The sequence below is a fragment of the Lepisma saccharinum genome, chromosome 11, assembly GCF_977018435.1.
Source record: "Lepisma saccharinum chromosome 11, izLepSacc3.1, whole genome shotgun sequence".
Classification (NCBI taxonomy): Eukaryota; Metazoa; Arthropoda; class Insecta; order Zygentoma; family Lepismatidae; genus Lepisma; species Lepisma saccharinum.
Genome location: NC_139239.1, coordinates 60,564,072 through 60,590,307, shown reverse-complemented (window position 1 = coordinate 60,590,307; position 26,236 = coordinate 60,564,072). Strand labels below are relative to the sequence as shown.

Sequence of the window (26,236 nt, the reverse complement as noted above, 5' to 3'; positions counted from 1 at the left end):
TCTTAGTTCTTGGGAAGAAACCTTATCCTGTTGACTACGCAACATGTCACGCCGTGGGGACAGGCTGGTTGTATAACCTGCAGGAAATTACCATCTTCTCGAGTTTTCTTCTGCTACAATCAGAAGAAAAGCGTATTGGTTACAAATATTGATTTACACCCATGTCTATTCACAATGTCACGCAGCATATGTGAAAAATAAACTGGCTGTTAAGGTTCAATAATATTTATCTTATAATAATCCCATTTTCTGTTAGGAAATATTCCGTTACAAAAGTAAATATCCAGTTAGTATTTTAACTGACTTAACTAACTCGTGATGGAAGAGCATCTGAAATTTAATTCTAATTTTGTACGAAAATGTCATTAGAACTATTTCGCTGAAGGCTTTAGTTTTTCCTTAAGTCCACTTATGTACAGATAGGCTAATCGGAACTGCAGTTTAAAGTGAGATCCGTACCATTATTTGTCGGTAAAGGCGCAAAAAAGTTGTTTCGTGTTTCACTTTAGGCGAATAGGTTAATAGGCGCTAAATCTCCACTGAAAGGATGAACTATACGTATACAATATAAAATTGAGACGTTTTTACGCTACAAGTACTTTGTCTGCATCTTTCTTTATCCAGACAAACACTATTGTCATTATTTCAGTGTCAATTTTGCTCATTATTTGGGAGGGCGCCGTTTATAATTTTCTTTGTACGTTATTTTAATAACGTATAGTTCCGGATAGACTTAAAGAAACTTCAGGCCTTATATTCCTCGCAACGTTGAATTGGTGTGTGGCCACCACGTATGTGTGTGTAATTTCTATATATGTCGACTTCTGTTTCTGTAAAATCAACTATATTCCACATAACACTCAATACATCCGTCTTTTAATTGTACTGAAATGCCAGGGCTAAAGTCTTCAACGCTTAAAGTGACCCAGTATGGTAATCTAACAATATGCTGCTAAAGTTCTACTTCCGAGTAAACACTTGCCGTTTGTTGCCCCCGTAAACGCAGTTCCAACTTATTTGATTCTAACGCCAGAGCGAGCTCCGATCGCCGTGGTTTCCCGTATCTTGCGGGCCTATTGCCAACACGCTCTAGCTTCCAAACTTACTTTTTTTCTTCTCTGCTCATGGTGGACTTTTTATTATCTTTTTTTTGGAGAGTTTAATCTGTACGTTTGCTTCCGGCAACCAGACTCGGAAAAAGATGTTCAATATGTGTGTGTGTGTGTGTGTGTCTGCTCTGTGTGTGAGAGAGAACAGGCGACAAAGATATATAGGAACGGAGATAAAAGGGTGAAAGAAGAATGAGAAAGAGAGAGAGAGAGAGAAAGCGGTGGTAAAGAGAAATGATTGAGGATGAATGAAAATAGGAGAGGAGAGGAACTAGAATACCATTATATATTGATTTATTTCCTTTTACTTGCCACTTGTGGCTAATTGCGAAGATGAGGATGAATGTTGATAAGATGAAGGGACAATCCCATATGGACAGCACACCACACAAGTCCCATGCAGGATTATACTGCCCATGGTCCATAGCCTCGTTAGCCTGCACAATGCACTCCAGAGTACCACATGGAAGTGAGGTTGACATTTGGTTGTCTTGAGAAAGTGTCACTTCTTACACCTCTACCATCACACTCTCTCTCTCTCTCTCTCTCTCTCTCTCTCTCTCTCTCTCTCTCTCTCTCTCTCTCTCTCTCTCTCTCTCTCTCTCTCTCTCTCTCTCTCTCTCTCTCTCTCTCTCTCACACACACACACACACACACACACACACACACACACATATTTGTTTGAGTTATGTTTTAGGTCCACTTTATACACAGAAAGGCAAATTGGGACTGGACCTACATTCTAAAGTGGGATCCGAACTACAAAGAGCCTCCACCGGGTATCGAACCCGGGACCTCTTCATTACAATGCGATGACCTTAACCCTATCGTACCAACGGGCTTTTAAACGACGTCTCTCTGGGGTCATTCCATGTCAAAAGGTGCCCCTGAATCTCAATTTTTAGATTGTCCAGGGTTCGATACCCGGTGGAGGTACATAGTAGTTCGGATCCCACTTTAAACTGTAGGTCCAGTCCCAATAGCCTTACTGTGCATAAAGTGGACTTAAAACACCAACTCAATCAATCAATCAAGTTTTAGAATTAATTGAAATGCTGTAACTGTATTCTATCTTATTAGTCAACAATCTCAAATTGTCATCTGGATAAAAGAATCAAGTATTATACATATTATTAAACGTTTTGCTTTACTTCCATTTTGTATTGCGACACCAAAGAACCATTAATTTCTCCTTTAACTGTTACGTTTCCTCCTCAACTCCACTAGAATATTCAAAGTTCAATTACATTCTCTCTTAGTCTTAAATAATTTATTTTTCATAATATGAAAATTCACAAAAATTAAAATAAATTTATTATTAAGTAAAGAGGCAGTGTTTTAAGTGCGCCATCCGTGACACAAAATCGGAAAGTATTCTAATAGTAGTTATGCTTGATGAGCAATGTTTAGTTTCATAATTCATTGCACAGAAACTGTAAGGAAAGCGTTGCTTAACTATCAGGGAATAGTTATTTTAATGCATAAAAATGTAGTCGAATGATAAAGGAAAGAAACAAATGGGAGGACAGTGTGAAAGCGGGATAAATGAATGAAAGGAAATAGGAGAGGGCAGAGAAAGATAATGAGGGATACTTGTGAAAGAGAAGAGATAAGCAGCAGAAGAGCATGAAGAAGAGAAAGCCATACAAGAGAAGGATAAAAGAGTGGAGAGAACAGAGCGGTGCAAAATAGACGAACGAGGAGAGAAAGAGAGAGAAGACAAGATCTTCTCCCCTTGATGGCTTTCTGACGACAGACGATATATTTGAGGATTGCCATAAGGGCCTTCCTTTGGGCGGGTGTCCAAGCGTTGAGTCATCTCCTTCCCTCCCCTGGCAAGGCTTCGCCCAGTGAACATCCTGCCAGGTGGGTGGATGTGGGTGGGTGGCCGAGGCAAGCCTCATTTAGTCCGAGAAGACAGTTTGAGAGGGACTTGCCGAACCCCGAGACCCAAAAATATGAAGAGTAAAGTCAACTCTTGTTGTCGCGTGACTCTTATGCTCGAAGCAGACAAATGAAGCAACACATATTGTGCGAAATTTTTCACTTTTTTTTTTTTAGTAAGCGATGACGTAACGCCACTGTTGTGTTGCTTAGTTGCCAAGTTCATGAACTTATTTGAGCTTGTATGATGGATCGATGTGTATCTTTCAAAGAAACCACAGATTTATTTTAGCACAAGCCACTAAAGTTCATGTCAAATTAAAGTTGTAAACTTATCTAGTATGTAAGAATGTTTTGGCAGAGCTCCTTTCTATATTGAAAAACATGCAACTTATACGTATTACGAACTATCAAGATGTCAAACTCTCTCTCTCTCTCTCTCTCCCCCTCTCTCTCTCTCTCTCTCTGTGTGTGTGTTAGTTTACGTGTGTCTTACTCGTTTATCGCCTATTCTCGCTCTGCTCACTCCATGATCTATCTTCCTCTATATCCAGTTCTATTTTACAATTTTTCATGTCCCTTCACATTTTTTACGCTTTCCTCGGCTATATTCCATTCGTTTCTGTTTTATTTTACGTCGTTTTTGTACCTCTTGGGTTGATCGCAACCATCAGGATGAATGAATGAAACGAATGATCCATTGGCCCCCCGGCCAGAGTTCGAACCTCCCTCCTCAGACTATCATTTAGTCTTCTCACTAAATTCCCACGTCATCTTACGAGATACATTTAATGTACCTTGTTTCAAACCATTTCTTCCTTCTTCTCTATCAATTAATGTCCTACGTTATTCACATATCCCTTGTCTCTTTATTCATGTGCTTCCATCCTTGTTTTCTTGTATCTTGCTTTTATTCTATTTTATATCTTTATTACTATTTCATCTCATTGTTCATTATGCTCGTCAACCCTTCTCTTTCTCTGTCTCCACTAGGACCTCCCCAGTGGTAGGCACTGTAATTAAGGGGTTCCGGGTTCGATTCCCGGCGGAGGCACGCGATGGTTCGGACTTTAAACTGAAGGTCCAGTCCAGATTAGCCTTACTGTGCATAAAGTGGACTTAGAACATCAAATCAATCAAACAAACACCCTTGCTGATATTCTTAATTTCTAAGCGTTTATCACTCGTCCATACCCAATTTAGTGGTTTATCTCATACCCCTTTTACGCCTACTCTTGCTCACAGTGGCGTATTCTAAAAATTTCACCTTGTTTACAGTAACAATTCTTATTTATTATGTGTTTGTATTTTATATTAATTAAATATAATAGAAATAAAACATCAATGCGGACATAATGAAGATAAAGCAATAACAAGTCCGACCAATTTTCCCGGTAATTTCTATATGAGAAAAAGTGGGTTTACTAGCGATAAACCAGGTATTTTGAGAATTTGCTCAGTTCTTATCTTTCTTGTACACATTTCCTTATATTTGTCATATTTTACTTAACAATGCCTAGATCTTTTTCATTGTATATCTTCTCTTGTTTATTTCACATGTTGTTCAACGTACCTGTGCTTGTAAAACATTCTAGTGCCCTCTTTCTTTGTTTTTTATAACCGTTTCTCCCTATGATTTTATGCCTTTTTCCTGGGAATCTGTATAGAAGTACATCGCAAATTATGACAGGATATCGCGTGCTTTCTTGTATCATAGAATCATAGATTAATCTAGCTCGAGTTGCTTCAGCGAGAGCGAACTAGCAATTTGAGAACAACAGGTACGCCACCTTAAGTCTTTCGAGGCAGACACGCTGGATAAATAAAAAGAAAAAGAGACAAAATTTGTGAGAACGAAAAGGTGAGGCCGTTGCCAGTGGTTTTTTCCCTCTTCTCTTCCGCCTGTGACCTGAGCCAGTTTTGACTCGGTGATCGGGCGAGGAAGAATAAACAGGCAGTTTCTGGCCCGGATCCCGACACTCCTTCTCCGTTCGCCTCCACGTACAGTAGCGCTTCACACGTGGCCTTGGGTCTTGTTCATACAGCGTCCTGGAAGTCTAGCGTCTCCAAATCCGCTCTCGGTCTATTTCTACTCGGCTCGCTTCGAAAGTAGCATAATTAGCTTTAGGAGAGTTATCCACGGAACAGTTTAACACAGAAAAGAGAGTACTATAGTGCAGTACCAAAGTTAAGTGATAAAGTTACTAAAAACAGTTACTATGCCTGTTCCAGGGTCCACGGTTCTTGCTCCTACGTTCAAAGCAACTGCTCCGAAGCCAAGTAAGTTGTTGGTTGTTGTGTGGCTTGTCGAAACTAACAACTTTGTGTTTTCCTACCATGTAACTCAATTGACCCCCCCCCCCCTTTTAAACCTCTACACAAGTGTTCTTGTAAGGGTACTTTTTTTTGGCTCCCAGAAGAATACTACCATAAACGCAGTACCATTTTGCATAAATGTGTATAACTCCTGCATGTGGAATTGCGTAGATATGTTACTAATCGTTGAATTACATCAGCGTTATTGTTTGGGGAACAGTTGTTTATAGCGATTCCAGCGGCGCGATCAGAAGAGGAACTGTGGGTCGTATACCCCCGCACTGCCTGGGGATAGCATGCAGAAAAGAAACATGTCCAGAGATTACGTAATGAAGTTTTTCGTCTAGCCAGTTCACGTTGTTTTTACATATTCTCGTATATATGTGTGTGTTTTTGGGAAAGTTTAGTCAATAGGGGATATAACCCCATCATCCCTTCGTGGGTACGCTACTCAGTCCGACCCCTTCCCCTCCCTTCAAAAATCCTAAGCAGCAAACTGCTCTGAACACATCATATTTTGAGTAGCTAGGATTGAGTTGGTTCCCTAGGGAGATCCAAATTCGATTCCCAATGTGGGTGACTTCAGACAGGATTTTTTTCCTCCGCGATATTCCTGCTTAAACGGCTCTGGAACTTATGGAATCATGGGAAGGCTACTGGAACATTGTGATAATTGCTACATCCATGCTTCATGGCTCCGTTGATTTTTTTTTTCTTTAACTTGCGTGTAAGCATGTTTGAGCTAGGTTTACGGCACTAGGTCTGCAGTCTCATTGCACTTCAAGGAACTTACATTCAGTGGCGTAGCAAGGTGTGGGCGAAGTGGGAGACGGCCCGGGGCCTCGCGCCTGAATGGGGATGATACAAAAACGTATTAAATAGAAGTGAGTGGGAAAGATGGAAAAGGCTAATTTTTGTAGGCAATGAAATTAAGACATTGTTTTTTATCTGGCTTTAAATTCTAGTTAAACGTTATAATACGTCAAATCAGGGGCGTAACATACAGGGGTGCGGGCTCTAAGCCTAAGGGGGCCCGGAAAAAGTAAAAATTGTCATATTTCTCACGTGAAACATTTACGCAAAAATTCACGATAACTTAAGTGGACATTTTTATCCATTTATTCTTTTCTCGAATAAAGCAATTTGTCTTGTCTTTTCTTCTTTCTCTCGACCTTGCACTCCCGATTTGAATATGTTAACAATAAAGCACCTCCAACTGCCACGAAGCAAGTGCGAGGCATTTTAATGCTTTGATTGTTTGCAACTCAAGAAGGCAATGGATAATATAAGCAGTTCTTCCTTCCTTCCTACAGCTTCCCACAAAGAAAGACATTTCTAGGGTGAGTGAAATTATTAAATATAATTTTCTTCAATAATTTATTATTATTTAAATATGATAATTTGCTGACGTACCCCTGAATATTTTATATCGATTCACATTGAGATTTCAAATTTAAAAACGGATGAGGGCCTCACGATATGTTGCTACGCCACTGCTTACATTGCTAAGCTTACGGACAAAAAGGAGCAGTTGTCCTCGTAAAACGTCTTCTCTACGTGCCATAGTTCCTTACATATTAACCTAAAATGGTCTCATGTGAAGTCACCACTCGCTATATGCTCACAGAAAATTGTTTTCACAAACAAAAACTACTTCGTTGCTCCAGTTGCTAAGGCAACGGGCATCGGAAATGTCCAACACCTCTCGACGAAAGACGTTAAAGTGTGAAAGTGTGGGGAACCAACCTCTTACGTGACCGGGACTTCAACATAGAACCTTCCCAACTGAAGTCAACCGTGTAAACCATCATTTCTGTTTTGATTTTGCTTAAAACTGATCTTCAGGTCTTCACTGATAATTTTCAGTGCTCTGGCAACCTGTTTACGGTTCTAGTAGAAGTAAGTCAGTCAATTTTATGCTCAGATGGCTAATCGAGACCGGACCTGCAGTTTAAATTTGGATCCGAACCACTGTGAAGTATGCCTCCACCGGGAATCGAACCCAAGGCACCTAGATTACAAACGAACAGCACTAAGCCATCCGCGAGGCTCCTATCAAGTAAATGTAATATATTCCGATAAACATTGAGAAGCCGCACGGGCCTGTAAAAATGACACAGGACGTTGCTGCTAGTTTCAAGGTTGCCACTAACCATGATTTTTCTCTTGAAATTAGAGAAGAAAAAAAGCGCAATGCTGCACTTTTGTCTATTTACACGAAGGAAGTTAATGTTGAGTTAGAAAGTGCAGATGCATTTACATCCATTGCAAAAATAAATTATCTTATGCATCTCGCCGGAAGTGACGACCTTCTCCGAAGTTGTCGTCAGTGAAGCCGGAAGTCCTGAAATAAACGTAGCGTCGCTTTTTTTTTTCGTTCTACCTTTTTCGACAAGTAGGCGACGAAAGTTTTTGCACACCGAAACTTGAGGCCACAATTTCTTCCCGCCCTTCCAAAATTGTAAATAAACTTAAAATGTAATTAGTTTCATCTGGAAGTCCGGAAATATGTTGGAGATTTTATCTTCCTTCTTGAGTGACAAGCCAGAGGGGGACCAAGGGGGTGGAGCCCATTACTCGTCCTGACTCTCCCCCTTAGCGTACGCACAGCAAACAAGAAAAAGCTCTTTTAGCGCAAATATTTTTAAATGGTATTTTGGTGTACATTAAATGTGACTCCTCCAGTGGGAAATATTTCCACACCCTCTCTGCCTCCCACTATTTTTTTATGGTGTCGTTATTGTCAAAATAGCTGAAAAATTCTGTTTCGGATGGTTTAGGCTAGTCTTTTATAATTGTATAAAAGGAAGCAAAAAAGTCTATCACGGCTTACTTATTAAGAAAAATCAAACAATGCGTCAACACGATAATACATTCTCGTACGTCTGTTGTTGCGCACTTCTAACGGTTCTTGGCACACCCACCGTCGTAACAGAAACTTCAAAGTTCATCAACAAACGAATCACAAGAGTGACACCTCCCGAGAAATTAAAATCATATACCCAGAAAAGAAAGCTCATTTGGAATAACTAAAAAATAGTTCTGGTAACCAAGCATTGTTTAAATAAGTGGCAAACAAATTATTGTTCACCATTACCAAATCCTTTTAGTAATTGTTCATCAGTACCAAATATTTTTCTAAAGTAATTGTTCTGCACAAATTTTTTTCGGTAATTATTCACCAGTAGTAATTGACCACCGAAATCAAATTCTGTTGTTATTGAAAACTGAAATGTGACTTTCTCCTGACACTTGTTTTCTGAGCGTCTTTATGTTTTCTGTTACATAAAGAATACAGATTCGTATCTTCTACCCCATTGTCACGAAAGGTAAAAAGATAAAGTTGTACCTCATGCATGGTACCGCGCACCCCAGAGATATGGAGGCTGGGTTCTATTCATCCTCAAAGCCACCTCGGTGAACGAGGGCGTTGAGTGGTGTTCTGGGTTCGAGTCATAGTAGAGGTGAGGCGATTACCACCACATTACAGTCACATCTGAGTGAGGAAGAATATCTCCCACCCCGGAGATCGAACCAGGGTTTCCCGCGTGTAAGACGCCCTGTAAATTTGGCTCGATTCTACCACGGAAGTTCTCTTACTAATTGCCCGATAGTTTTCGATGAAGTAATCAGCTGATTGTTGAAAGGAAATGCCTTTATGTAACGCCCTGTTTGTCGTCAAGCTGTGTCCAACCTATCATATCTCCGGAACAACAAAGGCTAGAGATATGGAATGTGGTAGGATGAAGAACCTACAATGTGAGTTATCTTAATCGACCCTTCTATCCGTGCATTCGGGTCAACGGTCGATATCTGAAGACCTAAGGCATTTAGTCGTTCGTGTCTCATTCTAGTTTCTGTAATATTCATGTATAAACTGTAATAATAACGGTCAAATTAAAATTATCTCCTGTGCATTGCACAGTGCCATTAAGGCACATAGGGGAGTGTAGAGGTAAGGCTCCTACACATTCTCGATCATAACGAGTTCACGGACCCCGTCGATCAAACCCGGATCTACTTACTGGACTATCGCGGCACCGATAATAAAAATAAAGCACAAGTAGGCTACTGAGGACTGAATGCACTGGACACTGAAGTTTTTCGCCACCCAGAAATCGAAGCTGGGACTTCTTGATTACAATATGATAATGTTATTACTCTAAGAATAACGCAGTGAAAATTAATACACTTGAAAATATTTTTTGCCCGTAGGTACCATATACTTATACACTAGTTGTACAGAGTGGGTTTGTAAAACAAATTTACTAATGTAAACTCCATATGTGCAAGTGAACTTTAAAAAAGCAAGTATTCCCAGTAGTCCTTCAACACAACAGTAAAGAATTTTGGATGTAACTTGCGTAGTGATGTTTTTAACTACCGTATTTGCCTATCACAATCTTATCTTTAAATCTTTCTTCTTGTTTCCTTAACAGGACGTTTCTTGAAAAGGAAATTAAGTTTCCTCCCTTCCATCTTAAATAAGAACTTTCCGAAAATCTCACTTGGATGGGGAAAAAAGTTGTGAACTCTCGGTCTGTTCGAAGTGAAGTTGACGTGCCTGTACAAAGCTCCATGACGTTTGATGCGTCCTGGAACCATTCCAGAAATCGAACTATTTCAGATCTTTTTATAACATTCGTTAGTCTCCTTCCATCCACATTGCCTGCTTTCAGATGTATCAGGGTTTCTAATCTTTGTGTGTATTATCTTTCGGTTTGGCTTTTTTTATTCCTGCCGGTACGGGCGTTCAAAGGATTGAAGATATTTTCTTCTCCTAGAGCCGCCATTTCTTGCATACAAACAATTGTAGCTGAAACCGGTGGCAAATCCTCCAAGAGAGCGACTCACCAGAATGCTAACATATAGTCGATTCTTGCCTTTAAGCAGACCAGTTCGGCTTCTCTCGGAAGTTTTCGGGCGTGCCCTCTTCTTTGAGCGAATTAGTTAGCGCGCTTCTCAAGTTCGAGCAGTTCACTTCCTACTTCAGGGTTGGTCATCTAGCAGCGTGGAGTCAGTGCAGGGATATGACCAAATGCTGGACGAGAGCTCCGATCACGAGTACGAGAATTACCGAAAATGATCGAAGAAGTCTATTTAGAAACTCGTCCAGGGCATTAGCCCAGAGGCGTTAGGATATACATGTCACATTTCAGCCCTTGCCATCAAAAAATGGCACTGCTGCGGGTATTTTTCTACAGGTACATGTACAGGACAAGTTTGATGAACGTTTGTGCTCTACAGGGCAGTTTTTCCTGCGTGTCCTCAAAGGGACTATCTTTACTTTGTATCATATGACACCCTCTGTCCTTGAGGGTCGGTCTCTCTGAACTGTGATCTGTGAGTCAGAGGTACCCATTACAGAAATTTACCGTTACACATTTTTAACAATGTGCCTGTTAATATACAAAAACGGGACGCAACCGTTTTACATTTAAATTTGAATGTTTTTTTTTTTTTTTAAAAAAAGCCTCCAAATTATTCTTTGAAAACTTTGAATGTAATTTACAATCGGTCCATCTTTTTAGATATTATATTTTTTGGCATATGAACTAAGTTAAATATAAATTATGAAAATTTTACATGGGACAGAAATTGTGTGTGTTTGGGGTAAGAGGAGGGTAAAATTGAGGTTCATATATTTAATATATTATAGGTACAATTATTATTATTAATACATGGAAAATAATGTAAAATTTATAACACATATTAGGTTATATTCAAATTCCCATATTATGCAATGCATATTATTAGTACATAGAAAATAATACACAATTTATAAGCCATATTAGGTTGTGCTGGAGCAGAGGTTGCCCTCTGATTATTCGTACTTTTAGTTTCAATTTTTGAATTGATTGAATTAGTGTTTGAAGTCCACTTTATGCACAGTGTGGCTAATCGGGACTGGACCTACAATTTAAAGTGGGATCCGAACCACTATGTGCCTCCACCGGGTATCGAACTCGAGACCCCTTGATTACAAGGCGACGAGGCTCACCGCGCCATCGGGGAGGCCTTTCAATTTTTGAATCCCACTTAACGAAAACAGAATGACCGAACATAATATTATAATATTTACCGTTGACTGTACATCACTTCATCTATGTATTTTCCAAGTTCTAACCCCAGTGTGGCGTTTGAACGGTAATGCGGCCGAGTGGTGGGCGTGTTTATGTAAGAACACATTATACGCGACCTAGTTTCTCTTGCAGGTGACTGGTCCCACCTTATCAACCGTAACCTCACCGCTGAGGAGTGAAGTGTTGAGTGGTGCTATTTTTAAGGCAGAGCGTCCCTCCAGAACACAGCCGAACGTAAGCAAACGCGTGAAGTCGAACAGTGTTTCTGACGCTTTCATAATGGTGCAAGGAAGAACTCCGGTGGCCTCTGTTGGGACGTTTGGAGAGATTCGCCAGAGGAGGTTTTGTAAATTCTCACAGGGCCCAACTGTCGCCACGAATAAACAAGTCCAAACCTGTGATCACACCTGTCAAAACCGCCACCTTGGGATCTGCCAACATGTGTTGAGTAGCCTCGGACCAAATTAAATCCTTGTTGTGGCTCTATTTTTTTTTTCACTGTAATACTATAAGCTATAAGGGGTGTTCGCTCGCTGTACAACACCAGGGTTGTTGAGATGAAAATACGGGACAAAATCACTACCACAAGATAAGGGACAGTCGCGATCTTAGGTTTAAAATAAGGGACAAAATTGTAAAAGCACAGTATAAAACTTTAACAAACATTTCTAATCTGATCATAACTATACCGAGTAATCCGTTTGAGATGTCAGAAAAGTAAACCGTTGTGTACAATAGGTTACCGGTAATGTACGTATCTCTGAGCAGTTTGTTGTAATATATGCAGAAAGGATGTAAGTTTTGAGTGAGTGCATGTTTACAGACTTCAGCCATGTGGCTGTGAATATAAAACTCGCAAATTATTTCACATCCCATGCGATACATTGTGCGCTGTTGTGGCGTGACCACTATCTTTATCTACCATGAACGCTAGCGCCACGCGGCTGAAGTCTGTAAACCTGCATTCACTCAAAACTTACATCCTTTCTGCATATATTACAACAAACAGCTCAGAGATACGTACATTAACCTATTGTACACAACGGTTTACTTTTCTGACATCTCAAACAGATCACCCGATACATCAGGGTTATCAAGGTGAAAATTCGGGACAAAATAGCAATCACGAGTTGAAAATACAGGACAGTCGCGATCTCAAGTTGGAAATAAGGGACAATATTTAAGTTCACTTTGTACACAATGACTAATCGGGACTGGGCCTAAAGTGTGATCCGAACCGCTATGTGCCTCCACCGGGTATCGAGCCCGGGGCCCCTTAAGGCAATGACGTTACACTACGCCATGGGAGGCCCTGTTTGCGACACGTTATACACGGGACACATACTCAACATTTTTAGTTTTGTGCCTTTGTAGCTTTTCTGCGAATGCTGTAACTTTGTAATATTGCTAGAGGAAACTTATTCACTTCTTGTGAGTACTAATTGTGTTTGCCTCTGCTGCATAAAATGTAAATGAAAATTATTGAAATCGGAAACAACATTTTGACTTGTACTAACCCCCCTCCCCCCTTCTTCCTAAAAAGAGTAGCCTACTACTTGAATTTGAAAGTTTGTTTATTCTGCAAGAAAGCTATACTACTCTTTCTTGTGATTATCAACCCTTTACAACAATCAGATCAATATATTGACGTTGTAATGAAGTCATGACGTGTCATATTTACTTCCAGTGTCTGTCCCCTTCCAACCCTTTCGGGACGCCCAAGCACCCCTAACGTACCAAAAAGTCTGTTCTGTGCTCGTTTAAGGAGCTCCCAGGCGATGAAAATTGGGGAGCTACTCGAAAACAATGGTAGAGGACCAGAGAACACTAACTATCAGAAGCACTCGCACAAAGAAAGACCATGCTAGATAAACGCATACAGTAATGACGCTAGCAAAAAGAGAGCGAGAGTACGGATTTTCGCAACAAGTAATCAATTCAGTTTAATATTTTTGTTTTTAAGTCCATTTTATGTACAGATAATTGAGACTGGACCTACAGTTTAATGTGCAATCCGAACCTTGTGTCTCTATCACCGGGTATCTAACCCCGGGACCCTTGATTGTAAGGGGACGACGTTACCACTACGTCATCGGGGAAGTTAATTAAATATTTTGTAAATATCATGTAAAATCCTTATTTTGGGCAAAGCTTCATTTAACTGCCAAGTTTATCTTATCTGCTGTGAGACAGAAAAGGAGAAGGTGCGAGGGTCGCTTTACTCGTGTCAGTGACTTTCGGGAGTCATTGATTACAATATATCCTGGACCATCGGGCTAAGCAGGACACCCAGTGCTTAAAATATAAACATATCCAGTGTTGCCAACAGCACGAGAGAAAAACGGGCTAAATCGCACCCAAAATGGAGCTAAAATTCACATCCAAGGGGCTAGATTTACAAAGGTGCGGCTGCGTACTGAAAAAAATCTGGTTCTTAATTCTTGGGTGTTTTGGTGCAAAATTTCTGAAACTCAAGAACCACAACTAATCAACTGTCAAGATGAGGGGCATAAGCTCAACTAAATTAAATTTTCTTACCTTAAATAACCTCAAAAAATCTATTTCCCCCGTAAATTGTGGTGCAGTAGATTACACAAAAGCATTACACATTTTCGGCATATTCCTCCTTCATATATATGCACATGCACACTCCCACACACACACACGCCCGCACGCACGAACTAGTCTCTGGTCGAGCCTCACTGTTACGAACGATTCGTCGATTCCGCACCGCATTTCTGTGAACTTTCAAGGACCAGATGGAATACAACTGAACAACTGAACAAAGATTCGCATTTTCTGGAATCGACGCTATCCGTAATTCGGCTCGGGCTACACAGCATACCAAAACCAGAAATAAGGGGATAAAGTGACAATGTGCACTTGCTACCTGCTCCCCAAGAGGGGTCGCAGGACGAGCTTGCGGTTAAGTGAATTCTTCTTTGCATTTTACTTTACTGAAAATACCAAAAAAACATTTCATTACTGAAAGGGCTAGATTTGTAGCAAGATTTCCCTCTGTAGGGCGGGGCTTTTGCTGAATTTTGGGGCTGAGTACGTACTCAAAAGGGCCAACTTGGCAACACTGAACATATCAGGGCAGACTGATATTTTAAAACTCACCCAGCGGTTTACTTTTGCCCAATTAGAAAAATATAGTAGTTACTTAGTAATTGTCGATCATCTTACGAACGGAATTTCAACCAGATGACCTTTTTTTATTCCCCCAAAATCTGTTTTAAGTGGGCAGTTGACCTACGGCGACAAAACGAGGGCAACATTGTAACTCTTGGAGGCGCCGGTTGAATTGTGCCCGGTGTGTTTTTGTTTACGATGACTTCTCCTCAGTCACCAGAGTTCTTCGGCTGAGGAGGGAGCGAAGAGACGCCAGAGTCCAGAGTGCTTCCTCGTCGCCAACGCGAGCCAAATATATTTATGGAGAGTCCCTCTTGACAGCTTTCCAAGCGCTCGCTCTCTTTTTGCTTGTCTGTCTTCGCACATCCCCGAGGGCAGAACTCATTTCACTTGCCAATCGGAACACGTGCCCGATTGTCTTTCCTTCCTTAACGATTTCTCGCTGCTCCATTAGACTGTTTTTTTTTCCCGCTTGCGCCTGGCAACATTGTTTTCCAAACTTTACCGGGATGATGCTACATTAAATATAGATATAACACGTTGGTGGTGGTGTTAATGTTGTCGGACATTAGCTGCTGGCACGTTGCAAGTAACTTTCCGCAAGAGTAAATTCCCCATAACCAACCTACTCCTATGTGTAGATTACACTGCCGTATAGTTTGCATAGTGTACGTAGAAAATGTAAACTGCACTAAGAATTCATTTATTACACTAAATTGAAAGGAAGCTCCATGTTTCAATCATTTTGATTCATGTCTGTTGGGGAAGAATTAACATGTAAACAATAAACACGTGGCAATCGTGAGACAAAAGTAAAATATTTTTCAATTAATCAGAAATACGATCAGTAGATATAACCAAAGACATGTTGGTTCTCCACGTTTAAAACACTTGTTTTTCACCACAGAAATCACATAGCATTTACAAACGTTCTTATACATACATTTTGACACATTAGAAGAACTGCAACAAACAACTTGCTGGCTTTTTACCTCCGCCATTTTAAACAAATCAACAATGAGTCAGTCCACTTGTCATGTGTCCAAGCCTGCAACTTGGCGTGTTCTGCAATGATGGTGCTCTGCCCTGTGGTCTCGATACCTCGCGAACTTGACGCTTTCGGACTGTACTAGGTGACGTCACTTCAGTCAAGACCATACTTCAAGTACGTACTTTATACCACTCAAAGATAAGATTCCTCTCTTTACTTTAATTATACGTCAGTATGAAGCGATAAAGGCCTATTTTTTGAGAGGAAAATGCCCCAATTGCTATAGTCAATTTTTTTCAAGATTATACAAGTGAACTATGGCTACATTTTCTGCATGCACAGCTACTCCTGTTTAATGATACTATTTTAAAATTTGAAAGTTGTGACATAACAGTAATTGAAGTTTCTGTTCAATATTTTCAACTCCTACAGAATAGAACAGAACTTTTTCCCATTCTCAGCAAAAAGTTTACTTATGAAACATGTAAAAGAAGGGAGTATGAAGCAGTAGCGGCTCGTGCCTAAAATAACAGGTGAAGAAGTACATTTATAGGCAATGAAAAACAAATAGTAAGTGTCAGTGGGACCCCCACAATTTAAAACGTCTTTTTTGTCTTCATCCGTCCATCTGGAAAATGGTGTCTGCAACAAATTACACACCAAGTCATTTACTGAGTTCATTGTACAAACCACAGCTCAACACATGAACACAACACATGATAGGAAACGCGAGGCACACACGCAGAACAAGATTTCGCGAGAACGCAACGATTTTGCCACAACCACTGGATGCAATGTTTTCTGTCGACGAGAGAACTGCTGCACCTAGATGGCGACACCCGTTCAATTCCAACGCTAGGTGACGTCACCGTTGCCATGACAACCGGCTAAAGTCTTCCGCAACCTGGCGGCTTCTGCTCTTGGTTTGTTTAAGCTACGACGAACTCTGCACGTGCGTAGCGCCGAGCGGCAAATTATTTGAGTATTATCGTGTGGGTTCTGCTGGGAAATAGTTTAATTTAACAAGCAAATGAAAAATGTCAATATTAATTTGAAAATTAGGTGAAAACATCTGCACTTGTTGCACTTGGCCAGCCGCCACTGGTATGAAGGAGGAATATGCATACTCTGTTTCAAATAGGTTTTATTGTGAAGTGGTAAAATACTTAGAAACGTGGTCACTTCGTTTTTTTGAAGATGTCAAGAAACTGAGGTATTTACTCCTTGACTCAAGAATTTCCTATGAACAATTTCAAGAATAATTTTCATATATCCATCAACAAGCAAAACATATTTAAAATTCATTGGAACTTAATGATAAATATATTTTTGACACTTACTGTGCAATTTCAAAAGCCGTTGAAAAACATCTTGAAGATTGGGGAGGAAAGAAAAGAAGCAATGATGGGTAAGTGGAGGTCAGTGTACAAAGATTTAGTACAGGCTGGGTCAAATTTAAAAGTGATTGTGCCCTTAAAAAATTCTTGTTTACTCTACTCTGCCTGGTACAAATGTTGATTGTGAGAAACTCTTCAGTGTTATTAAAACTTATTGGCGAAAGGAAAAAAGTACACTCCTGGTGTCAACACTCGAACAAGTAATGAAAGTGAAATTTAATGTGGACATGACCACAATTAAGGACGATTTATACATGCTCAAGAAAGCAAAATCTTCCCAGAAGTATGAATGATGGTGTCCATTGGTGAGAAAGTATTTATAATTAGCTAATTACATTAGACCCATAAGTAATTCGAATCTGTAGAGTGTAGGCCTATTTTATAGGGGCTATAATAGAAGCAATAACAAATAGCCACCCTTATTTTCGTTTTCTTTTTATGTTTTGTGCATGCGCACCTTCAACCTATAGACTATGCTCTTTTTGGTCAACAAATATCTGGTCACCCTAGCAAATGTTTTAAAAAGGTTTTCGAAAAATGCGTGTAATATTTGAATAAATAATAAATCTTGATATGCCGGAGGTAGAGACTATTCGTACATACAGTAACTTTAGTAAAATCACGTAAGGCCTTTTATTGTTGGTGCGAGTTTCACGTGGATGATTTGTCATTAATTACAACTCTCGGTTGCATTTCTTCTTCTTTTACATGACCCTGTAAATTCAAATGGAATAAAGTATGCCAACAAAGATTTCTTTTTAAAAAGCTGTGTTTGTTTTTAATGCTAAAAAGAGATTTAACAACATCCTTATACTGGGATTCAGAGCTATTGTACATGTGAGGAGATGCTTATTGCATTTATTTTCTGATTACATGATCGTTCCTGTAAGTAACATACGGAATTTTCCTTGCTGTTAATTGAATAACAAGTTTTGGAATGTAAAATATGTGTGCAGTTTCCCGAATGGAAAATATATTGGAACAACAATGGCGTTTGCCCTCTCGGATGTAAATTACGCCCAAAATTTTATTTCATTATAATAAAACAAATAACTAATAGAAGAAGATAACCTATGTGTAGTTTACATATCAGGAGGAGAGGAAGCTTTACCAACTGAAATGTAATGTGCTCAATTCATGAAACAGTAGATATATAGCCGGCCCCTGTGGCGGAGTGGTTACCACATCGCGCTACGACGTCAGGGGTTCCGGGTTCGTGTCCTGGTCTGGGCATGGATATTTGTGAGTGTATTCATCAATTTCATCATATCGTCACTCATACCCATCTTCGCAAATTAGCCAAAAGTGGCACAAAAAGCGAAGTAAAATAAAGCAAATCAAAATCAAAGTAGATATACGTATATATTACAACCAGGGGCGCCGACTTTTCAAAATTATTGGGGGCTCTGATCACTGAAATAAATTAATGAATGACTCACTCCCTCCCTTTAAGTTTTGACCTCAGTGTTCGGAATCTCGTAAAAGCCCATGAATTCCTCAAAAGTATTAAAATTACCAAATTTTCATTTACATTTCGAATGCAGAATGTAAATTGTTCATGGATGGATATGTCACAAGTTTCATCAACCATAATAGCAAAATATTTCCGACTTTTGAATACCTGCTACCAGGAGTGCAAAACAGATCTCCCTAATATATCAATGATCTCATTCTGAATGTCATGTGAGAGCCATTTTTAGCCCGAACGTCCCATCTACTCTCATAGTTCATGCACATCTTCTTTTGAAACTCTTTTTAGTAAAAGTGTTAACAATACTTATAATTATATACTTAGTATATAGTAATAAGTCATGTGTTTTGCTGTCTCTGGTCATAGCCCTCCCCGCAGCCCAAGTTGATGGTCTAGAACATTTCAAATGTGTATTTAAAGTTAAGTTCATGTGGCACAATTCAGAGTAAACTTTACAAGAGAAGCAAAATCTTAAGCAAAATTATTTGGGGTGTTCTGCCCCCACATTGTTAACATGGGGGGACTTGATCCCCCCCAAGCCCCATCGAGTCGGCGCCTATGATTACAGCCCAAGTCACATGCTTTGTTCCATTCTGCGGACAAAATTGAATTGCAATGACACGCGGCTGGATGCAGTAAAACGAAATGGTAATATTTCCTCTTCACCCAATGCATGTTTCACAAAAGAAACGTAAACGGGTAATTTTCTGTTTGTGTATCAATACTTAATTCCTCTCAATCCACCTCTTGCTGATCGTGAAATTAAACAGGCCAAAGTTCCTTTTGTTTTATTGCGATTTCATCATGCTACGTATGCAATTTTTAGATGGTTCGATTTTGATTTACACCTGTTAACACATACTGCAGACTTTTAGCAATTACTTACTGAGTGTTTCCTTGACACTGGTTTTTCATTTCCCAATACATGCTTTTGTAGTTAGGTTGGGCGGGTCAGGTTTAGTTCTCTTAGCATTAAAAGAATATCCCTAAATATCCTTTCTACTACTGATCGTTAGAGGCACATGATTGTGGTAAATAAAATAGCAAAATTTCGGTTCAAAAGCGGTAAATAAAATAAAATTTCGGTGTTATAGCTTTGAGTAATCACATCAAAAGTGCTATATAAAATTACATTTTGGTTTTAAAATTGTGAATATAATCCTAAATTTGATTTAAAAACTGCACTTATTACACAAAATAAACTTACCCCTTCTAATAGCACATTTATGTAGGTACCAGAGTATTAAGTTCATTCCTGTGTAAAGCGGTCCATTTTTGCTTCTCAAATATTTCCAGCAGAATTAATAAATTTTCCGTGAATTGCATAACTCACAGGATACTTCAGACTTCGGAAAGTGTCGCGTCGTTATATAAACGGTAAATTTCGTGTTTAAGAGAATAGTTCGCATTATTTCGTGACAAAACAAGGTAGAAAAATGCGCCTCACACATTTCAGAAACATGAAAAATGAACATTACAGCATGTTATTTCCAGTGGCGTAGCATGGACATTTCGGGTGGGAACGCCAAGCCCGAAGGAAGGGTCGGCTCTTTCTTGCTTAATAATTTAGTTATAGTATTAGTCGCACAGGTATTGTTTATTTGCCTGAAGTCAGCTGGGTTTTCAATAAAACATCATCCATGCATGTTTTAGCTAGAAAATGAGATGCCTCACTATGCCACAAATGCAGGGGCGGCGCCAGAAATTTTCGACAGGGTGGGCAGAAGCTCCTTATTGATAGATTAGGGTGGGGAGTATAAATGTATGACCATATATAGTATATATGTGTATGTAAGACGTATGTATCCCCCCTCTCTCGTACACTCCCGATTTTCCTCTTAATTCTTTTCCCTTTCCTTTTCTTGTTTTCCTCTTTATTATTTTCTAATCTATTGTCGCATCTTGTTCCATTACCTTTCGCTTTGTCTCTGATGGACACAATTATTTCAAGCAAGTGTTTACCCATGCACAACCATACCCCAGCCATACATTCTAATCACATTCTTTCATGCATGTTAATACAGTGAAATGAATGTGAATTAGGTTTAAGCTTGTGTTGCAAATACAAGGCACATACTTTATTTTATGTATTCGGCGACAATGACAGAAAGTGCGATGGTAGACAATCGTGAAGTTTCATTTTCATCGTATGCGTTTTGACTGAAAGAGTTTTCGTACTCCTTGAGGTCACTTTTCTTAGCTTATAAGGTTTGTACAACTGACAAATCTATCTGAATGTTTGTAGTAGCGGCGATTGGGTGCCAACATTTGAGGGGCAAGGACAATATGCTTTTTCTTGGTAGAAAAGGTTTAGCATAAGGAGGCCATAGTGATGGGGTAAAAAGTGGAAAAACGTGGCGGGGGAACTGCATCCCCCACTTCCCGCTCCTCCTAATCGCCGCCACTGAATGTTTGGATTAAAATGAACGTCTTATTAGGATGATTTAAAACACACACGGAAAACAAATTCTTTATTCATTGTCCATGGAAGTATTCCTAGGCTAATGAAAGGCTATTTTGACAAAATATCACTCATAAGTAATAAACAAGTAAGACTGAAATATCTGTTCAGAATTGAAGAGATTATTAGCTAAGTTGCTATTCGATTTCTCAAGTGTGATGTTACTAATGCGGGAGAAGCAATACACGTATGGTTACATGAACATATTTTTTGAGGTAACAAAATTATTTAGGATACAAGGAATTCATCGAAGTTGATCACCGTGCCAGTAATAATTCATCTATTTTTCATAGATGACTTGGGTTGTATGGTGTGACCATTTCGAACACACTAGAATGTCAACCTCTACCCTGTGCAGCATACCCTGGAAACTTTATTCCTTCAGGGCAACGAGTCCCTAGCACTTGGAAACACTGTCAAAGTAATAATTTATGACGGTTTGTATTTTGAGTGTCAGCATGTGTTTGTTTTCGTCCCTTCGTTACTTTCATCTAATCACCATTGAACCTTATCGTCGTTATTATCAAAATTAGCAGAAAAATGACTTTAAATAAAACAAATCAACCACAACTTACTCTTCCAAAAATGGAGTTTTATTAGTCCATAGCTCTTAGAAAGTCGAGATGGTAGTTTCAATTGCACAGCGTTTCATTAGTAGATCAAGGCAGCTAATTCCGTCAACAATGACGTTGTTTTCCGAAAGTCTCAAATATTTGTCTCAGGCAATCACCCTCTTAAAATAGACGCATCTTCTGTGGTAATAAAATGCCACGTTTGGTGCGAGTTCTTTCTTTTTTCCCAATGGCATAACGCTGTCGCATTATAATGAAGAGGTCCTGTGTTCGACTCTCCCCTCCTCTGGTGGAAGCACAATGCACACTGGTTCGGATAACACGTTAAACTGTAGGTTTAGTCCCGATTAGCCTATCTGAGCATAAAAGTGGGCTTAAAAACAAACTAACAAAATCGTCTTCTGGATACTTCGTGACATAACTTTTCTTTCTTTACATCAGCTGCGTGTACAGATTCTGTTGATATATTCGGTTGATTAATGTGGCAAAATTTATGTGTGGGACGAGGATTTCTAAATAGGATAAGCCACTCATTAGTAGATAATTTAATAATTCTGTAGCTTTTTCCATACATAACTGGTTTATTAAAATTTATTCACTTCAGTATTTTAGTGATTATTGTGATTCCTTCTTATTAGTAGAATGAATATAATGTTGATATTTCGCATACCATATTGATATTTGAAGATAACAGGTATATAGAAATTGTAATGAAGTAACAAAAGGGACACTTCTGGAATTTCAATGCAGAGCTAATTAAAACTATATTATACTCTCTAGCATACTTAAACCCAAAGGTTTATGGCTGCATCAACACAAGCCTTCAATCTGTCCCTATTCGGGGAAAGATCAATCCAATGTTTCCCATCCTTGCCGATTTCTTTTAGGTCCATCTCAACGTTATCCCTCCATCCTTGTCTTGGCCTTCCCACTGGTCTCATACCAACAGGTTTCCCAACAAGAATCCTGTAAACTATTCTTTCCTCTGCCATTCGTGTCATATGGCCTGCCCATCTAAGTCTTCGTGATTAAATTATTCTAATAATAATTAAAAAGTCGAAATAAACAATAGTGTTGCCGGAGGAAGTAAAGCTAAGATGATGTTTTTATTTGTTTACTTGGAGATTATTCTAACTACACCCAGGCTGGGATTTATATACCTATGTGGAGGCCCGGAGCTGCAGTCCTCAAATTCACCCTAAATTCTGATCTAATCTTGATCATACCCTGCATAATTTTGAGCCTCCTAAGCCTACTAACTGCTTTTAATCATGGAAGTATTCATTTGATCACAGTTTTTTTTTTTTCAATACCTCTAGTAGTTGCTTTCGCTTTCTAATGACAAAATTGGCTTTTTATGGGTTGATAATATGTGAACATTTCTAGCATAGATAATATTCACAAGTAAAATATCGAAACATTCACATAGCTATCTCCAAGTATATGTACTTATTGAATTTGATTGGGTGGGCAATCGGGTGGGCACAGGAATTTTTGGGTGGGCGCTTGCCCACCCGTGCCCACCCCTGTCGCCGTCCCTGCACAAATGTTTTGAACTCTGGTGTTTTATACCTTCTTTTATATCTTTCTGCATGACGCAAGTCATTAAAAACCTACCTGAATCACAAGCGCCTCTGCACAACAATATACGTCATTGTTGTATATGATTCAACTACTGATTGATTTGGTTTATTTTACTTCGCTTTTCTACCACTTTTGGTTAGTTGCGAATATAAATATGAGTGATGATATTGATGAAGGGACACTGACAAAGAACACCCGTGCTCACGCCGGAATTCGAACCAGGGACCTCTGTCGTCTTGGCGCACTATGTAAATCAGAGTGGATGATCCAAATATCCTACACTCTCCTGACGTTACAGTGCCGATTAGTAATTCAGACCTGTTTATTACATCTTGAGAATGCTGATAAACATTTTAAAATAATTTTGTCCAGAGACCATTCGATGTTAAGAGTTTTCAAATGAATGCTAAAGATTTCCATTGACACAATATTAAGTAGTTACATAATAACGAAAAAATACAATAAAAAAATAATAGTTTTGCGGGTTAAGTGGTTGAGCAGCCACAGGCTGAATTTCTAGCACAAGGACTTCACCAACTTATTTGACAAAAACTGTGTTGATATTTTAGTTTCTAATACACATCGCTGTTCGTGCGATAAATTATACAATGCAGTGGCCATTAAGAAGCAGTATATTTGAGATTGGTAAAGTTATGTCAGTCAATATTGCGTATTGTAGCATCACATAGCACAAGTTGCATGAGCGCGAAGAGCGAAGAACCGGGTAGGAATTCTACCGCTGTCGTCTGCTTCAGAAGGTAGGAAGGGTCACATGAACCAATCACGGTAGACCTTTCTGCTCCGTACGCTGGCGTACGAGAGCATTTACGCGCGTGCTGTAGAAATCGAAGCTTTCCCTCCAGAAAGGCCTCAAGGAATATAGAGTTCTGTACGCCGAACCTGCTCGGCGTCCGGCCAGGAAAGGCATTGAAGAAAGATGCTAGAACAAGTGTTGAGAGTGGAGCGTCGCAAGCGGATCGCGAAAAATAGCTATTATAATGCCATGAAGGTCAAACATATATGAAATTAGTCACGTTTTACTTTATAATCACAGAATTTAAGCATTTTTGAAATTTTAAATCTGGGAACGCCGGGCGTACTATAACGCTACGCCACTGGTTATTTCATATTTTGTGTTTTCGTCAAAAACAAAATTTGCATGCCTCTACTGATCGTGGCCAAAAGGTTTGAATTTTATCAACGGAGAATGCCTTGTCCGTGGGGAGCATGCATGCCTGCATAAGGTGATTTTAAAGTTTTTTTTTATCAACATAAATATTTTTTTTCGAAATCCAAACACTGCTCATTACTTTAAGGAAGGTTCAAATTTTGTGTGACAATTATTGCCAAGATTCTATGATAATTAGTCTTTCTTCTAGGGGAATTTGAAAAAATCATAAAACAATCTGAACCGTTACTATTAAACAAAATGCTCTAGCAGTTATTTAAGATAAAGTTGGAGAAAGAAATTCGCGATATTTCAAACAGTAAATAACATGGAAGAATAATATTTATCATTGTTCACCTCATTGCACATGCTTCTTTATTATTACTTTATGGAAACAGGATTTATGAATCTTGCCGCATACGTTCACTTGCAACACATTGTTAAAGCAAATATTTGTTAATACAACCATGGCACAATAGCTGAACTATGGTCAAAGTCTGTTGAATGAAGAAAATTGGCAGGTTAACTTTGACCTTAATCTCAGTTCAACTTTTATGCAACACCAAATCAGAGTTCAGCATGACTGCATGTGAATTTTACTGGCTAATCGAGAATCAACCGTTTTATATAAACAGTCTGTTTTACATTTAGTACGAAATTGTTTCTAATTGTTAAGAAGAGTACTAAGACACTTCCCTCACTTCTTCAATATTTGAAACAGGAAAATTGTTTCATTTCTACAGTATCCATTGTTAAGCTCATTCTTGTCTCTATTTTGTTTACATAGTGTACATTGCCTATAGCTAGAATATAGACAACCATTGTTAGCACTTTCCAGAACCTCCCCACCCATTCAAAGAGAAAACTCACACTGGATACTACTACTATTGACATTTTCTGTTTCTATTAATAATTATAGTAAAAATAGATGATGTAAGCAGAAACTTTAATTTCTTTTATTAACAATTACAAGTAGTGGAAGCACACAGGATCCCTCATATTGATTAACTGCCATTTTATAGTCTGGACGCCATCTCAGAAACCAGAGGAAATTTCGGAAAAGAAAGAGCAACATCAGCAGCAAAACCAGCAGGAGAAGCAAGAAGGGAAAGATGCACAAGATGCATCCCCCATTTGGACCCCAAAGAGTGGAGCGAGCCCCACCACTGAACGAAAAGGGTTCCGGCCAGTAAACTTCGAAACTGCTATCCCGAAGAAGGCACGATCAGAGGTAAGAAGACTCCATTAAATACTCAACATTATACTTTAATTTTCTTTTAGTCAAAGTTTTACTTCTTTGGCTTTTTTGATATGTTTGAAAAATGTGTACTTGAAAATAAATTATGTACATTTGCTTCTTCTACGTTCGAAAATGAAAGTAGTTGAATATGACAGTCCTACAAATCAATGTTTACAAAACATACTGTTAAATGATGCTGTTTCTTCTGTATTGATGGTAGAATCAAAATGTGTACATTCACTGAATGCAGATCACACTGTTTGTCTTTCATTGCCTAATAAGACCAAACCATTTTTGCGAAGTGATAAAAATATAAGTATATAAATATAAGTTTTTGACATGAAGCTCAAAGGCGTTGCAACCCAGGCTGCTGTGTAAATAATTTATTTTAATTCATCATCATCATCCTTTGCCGTTTCCTGCCTCTGGCTGGGTCAGCATACAAGTCAAGCCTCTCCATTTTTTCCTGGTCTTCCACCAATCCTCTCTTTCCATGGTGTACCAATCTTGTCCTCTTCTCCTAACACTCTCCTCTATTCTCTTTCCACCGACATCTTGGTTTCCCCCTTGGCCTTACTCCCACTCCTTGTGCATTGTAAGCTCTTATTGGTAGTTTTTCTGCATCCATCCTCTTCATGTGCCCAAACCATCTCATCTGTGCCTGATCTATCCTGTCCTGAAGCTTCACCACACCCAGTCTGTCGGATCTTCTCATTCCTTATTCTATCCCTTCTAGTCTTCCCCAATATACTCCTTAAAAATTTCATCTCTAATTTATTTATTTTAATTGTAGAAATTAAAATTTATTTAAAACATATTTGCTTT

General features: G+C 39.1%; 1 protein-coding gene across 12 annotated transcripts in view; it reads left to right on the top strand.

Annotated features, from left to right (window-relative positions):
- LOC145994848 (uncharacterized) overlaps positions 1–26,236 on the top strand; it is a 448,153-nt gene that overhangs the window by 354,158 nt on the left and 67,759 nt on the right. For 11 of the 12 annotated variants that reach the window (XM_083131227.1, XM_083131228.1, XM_083131235.1 and 8 more), the window contains 2 exons: positions 5,226–5,273; positions 25,194–25,402. In XM_083131227.1, coding sequence (XP_082987353.1) covers positions 5,226–5,273; positions 25,194–25,402 — 257 coding nt within the window. The remainder of the gene's footprint in view (positions 1–5,225; positions 5,274–25,193; positions 25,403–26,236) is intronic. The other variant, XM_083131229.1, reaches the window with a different exon arrangement.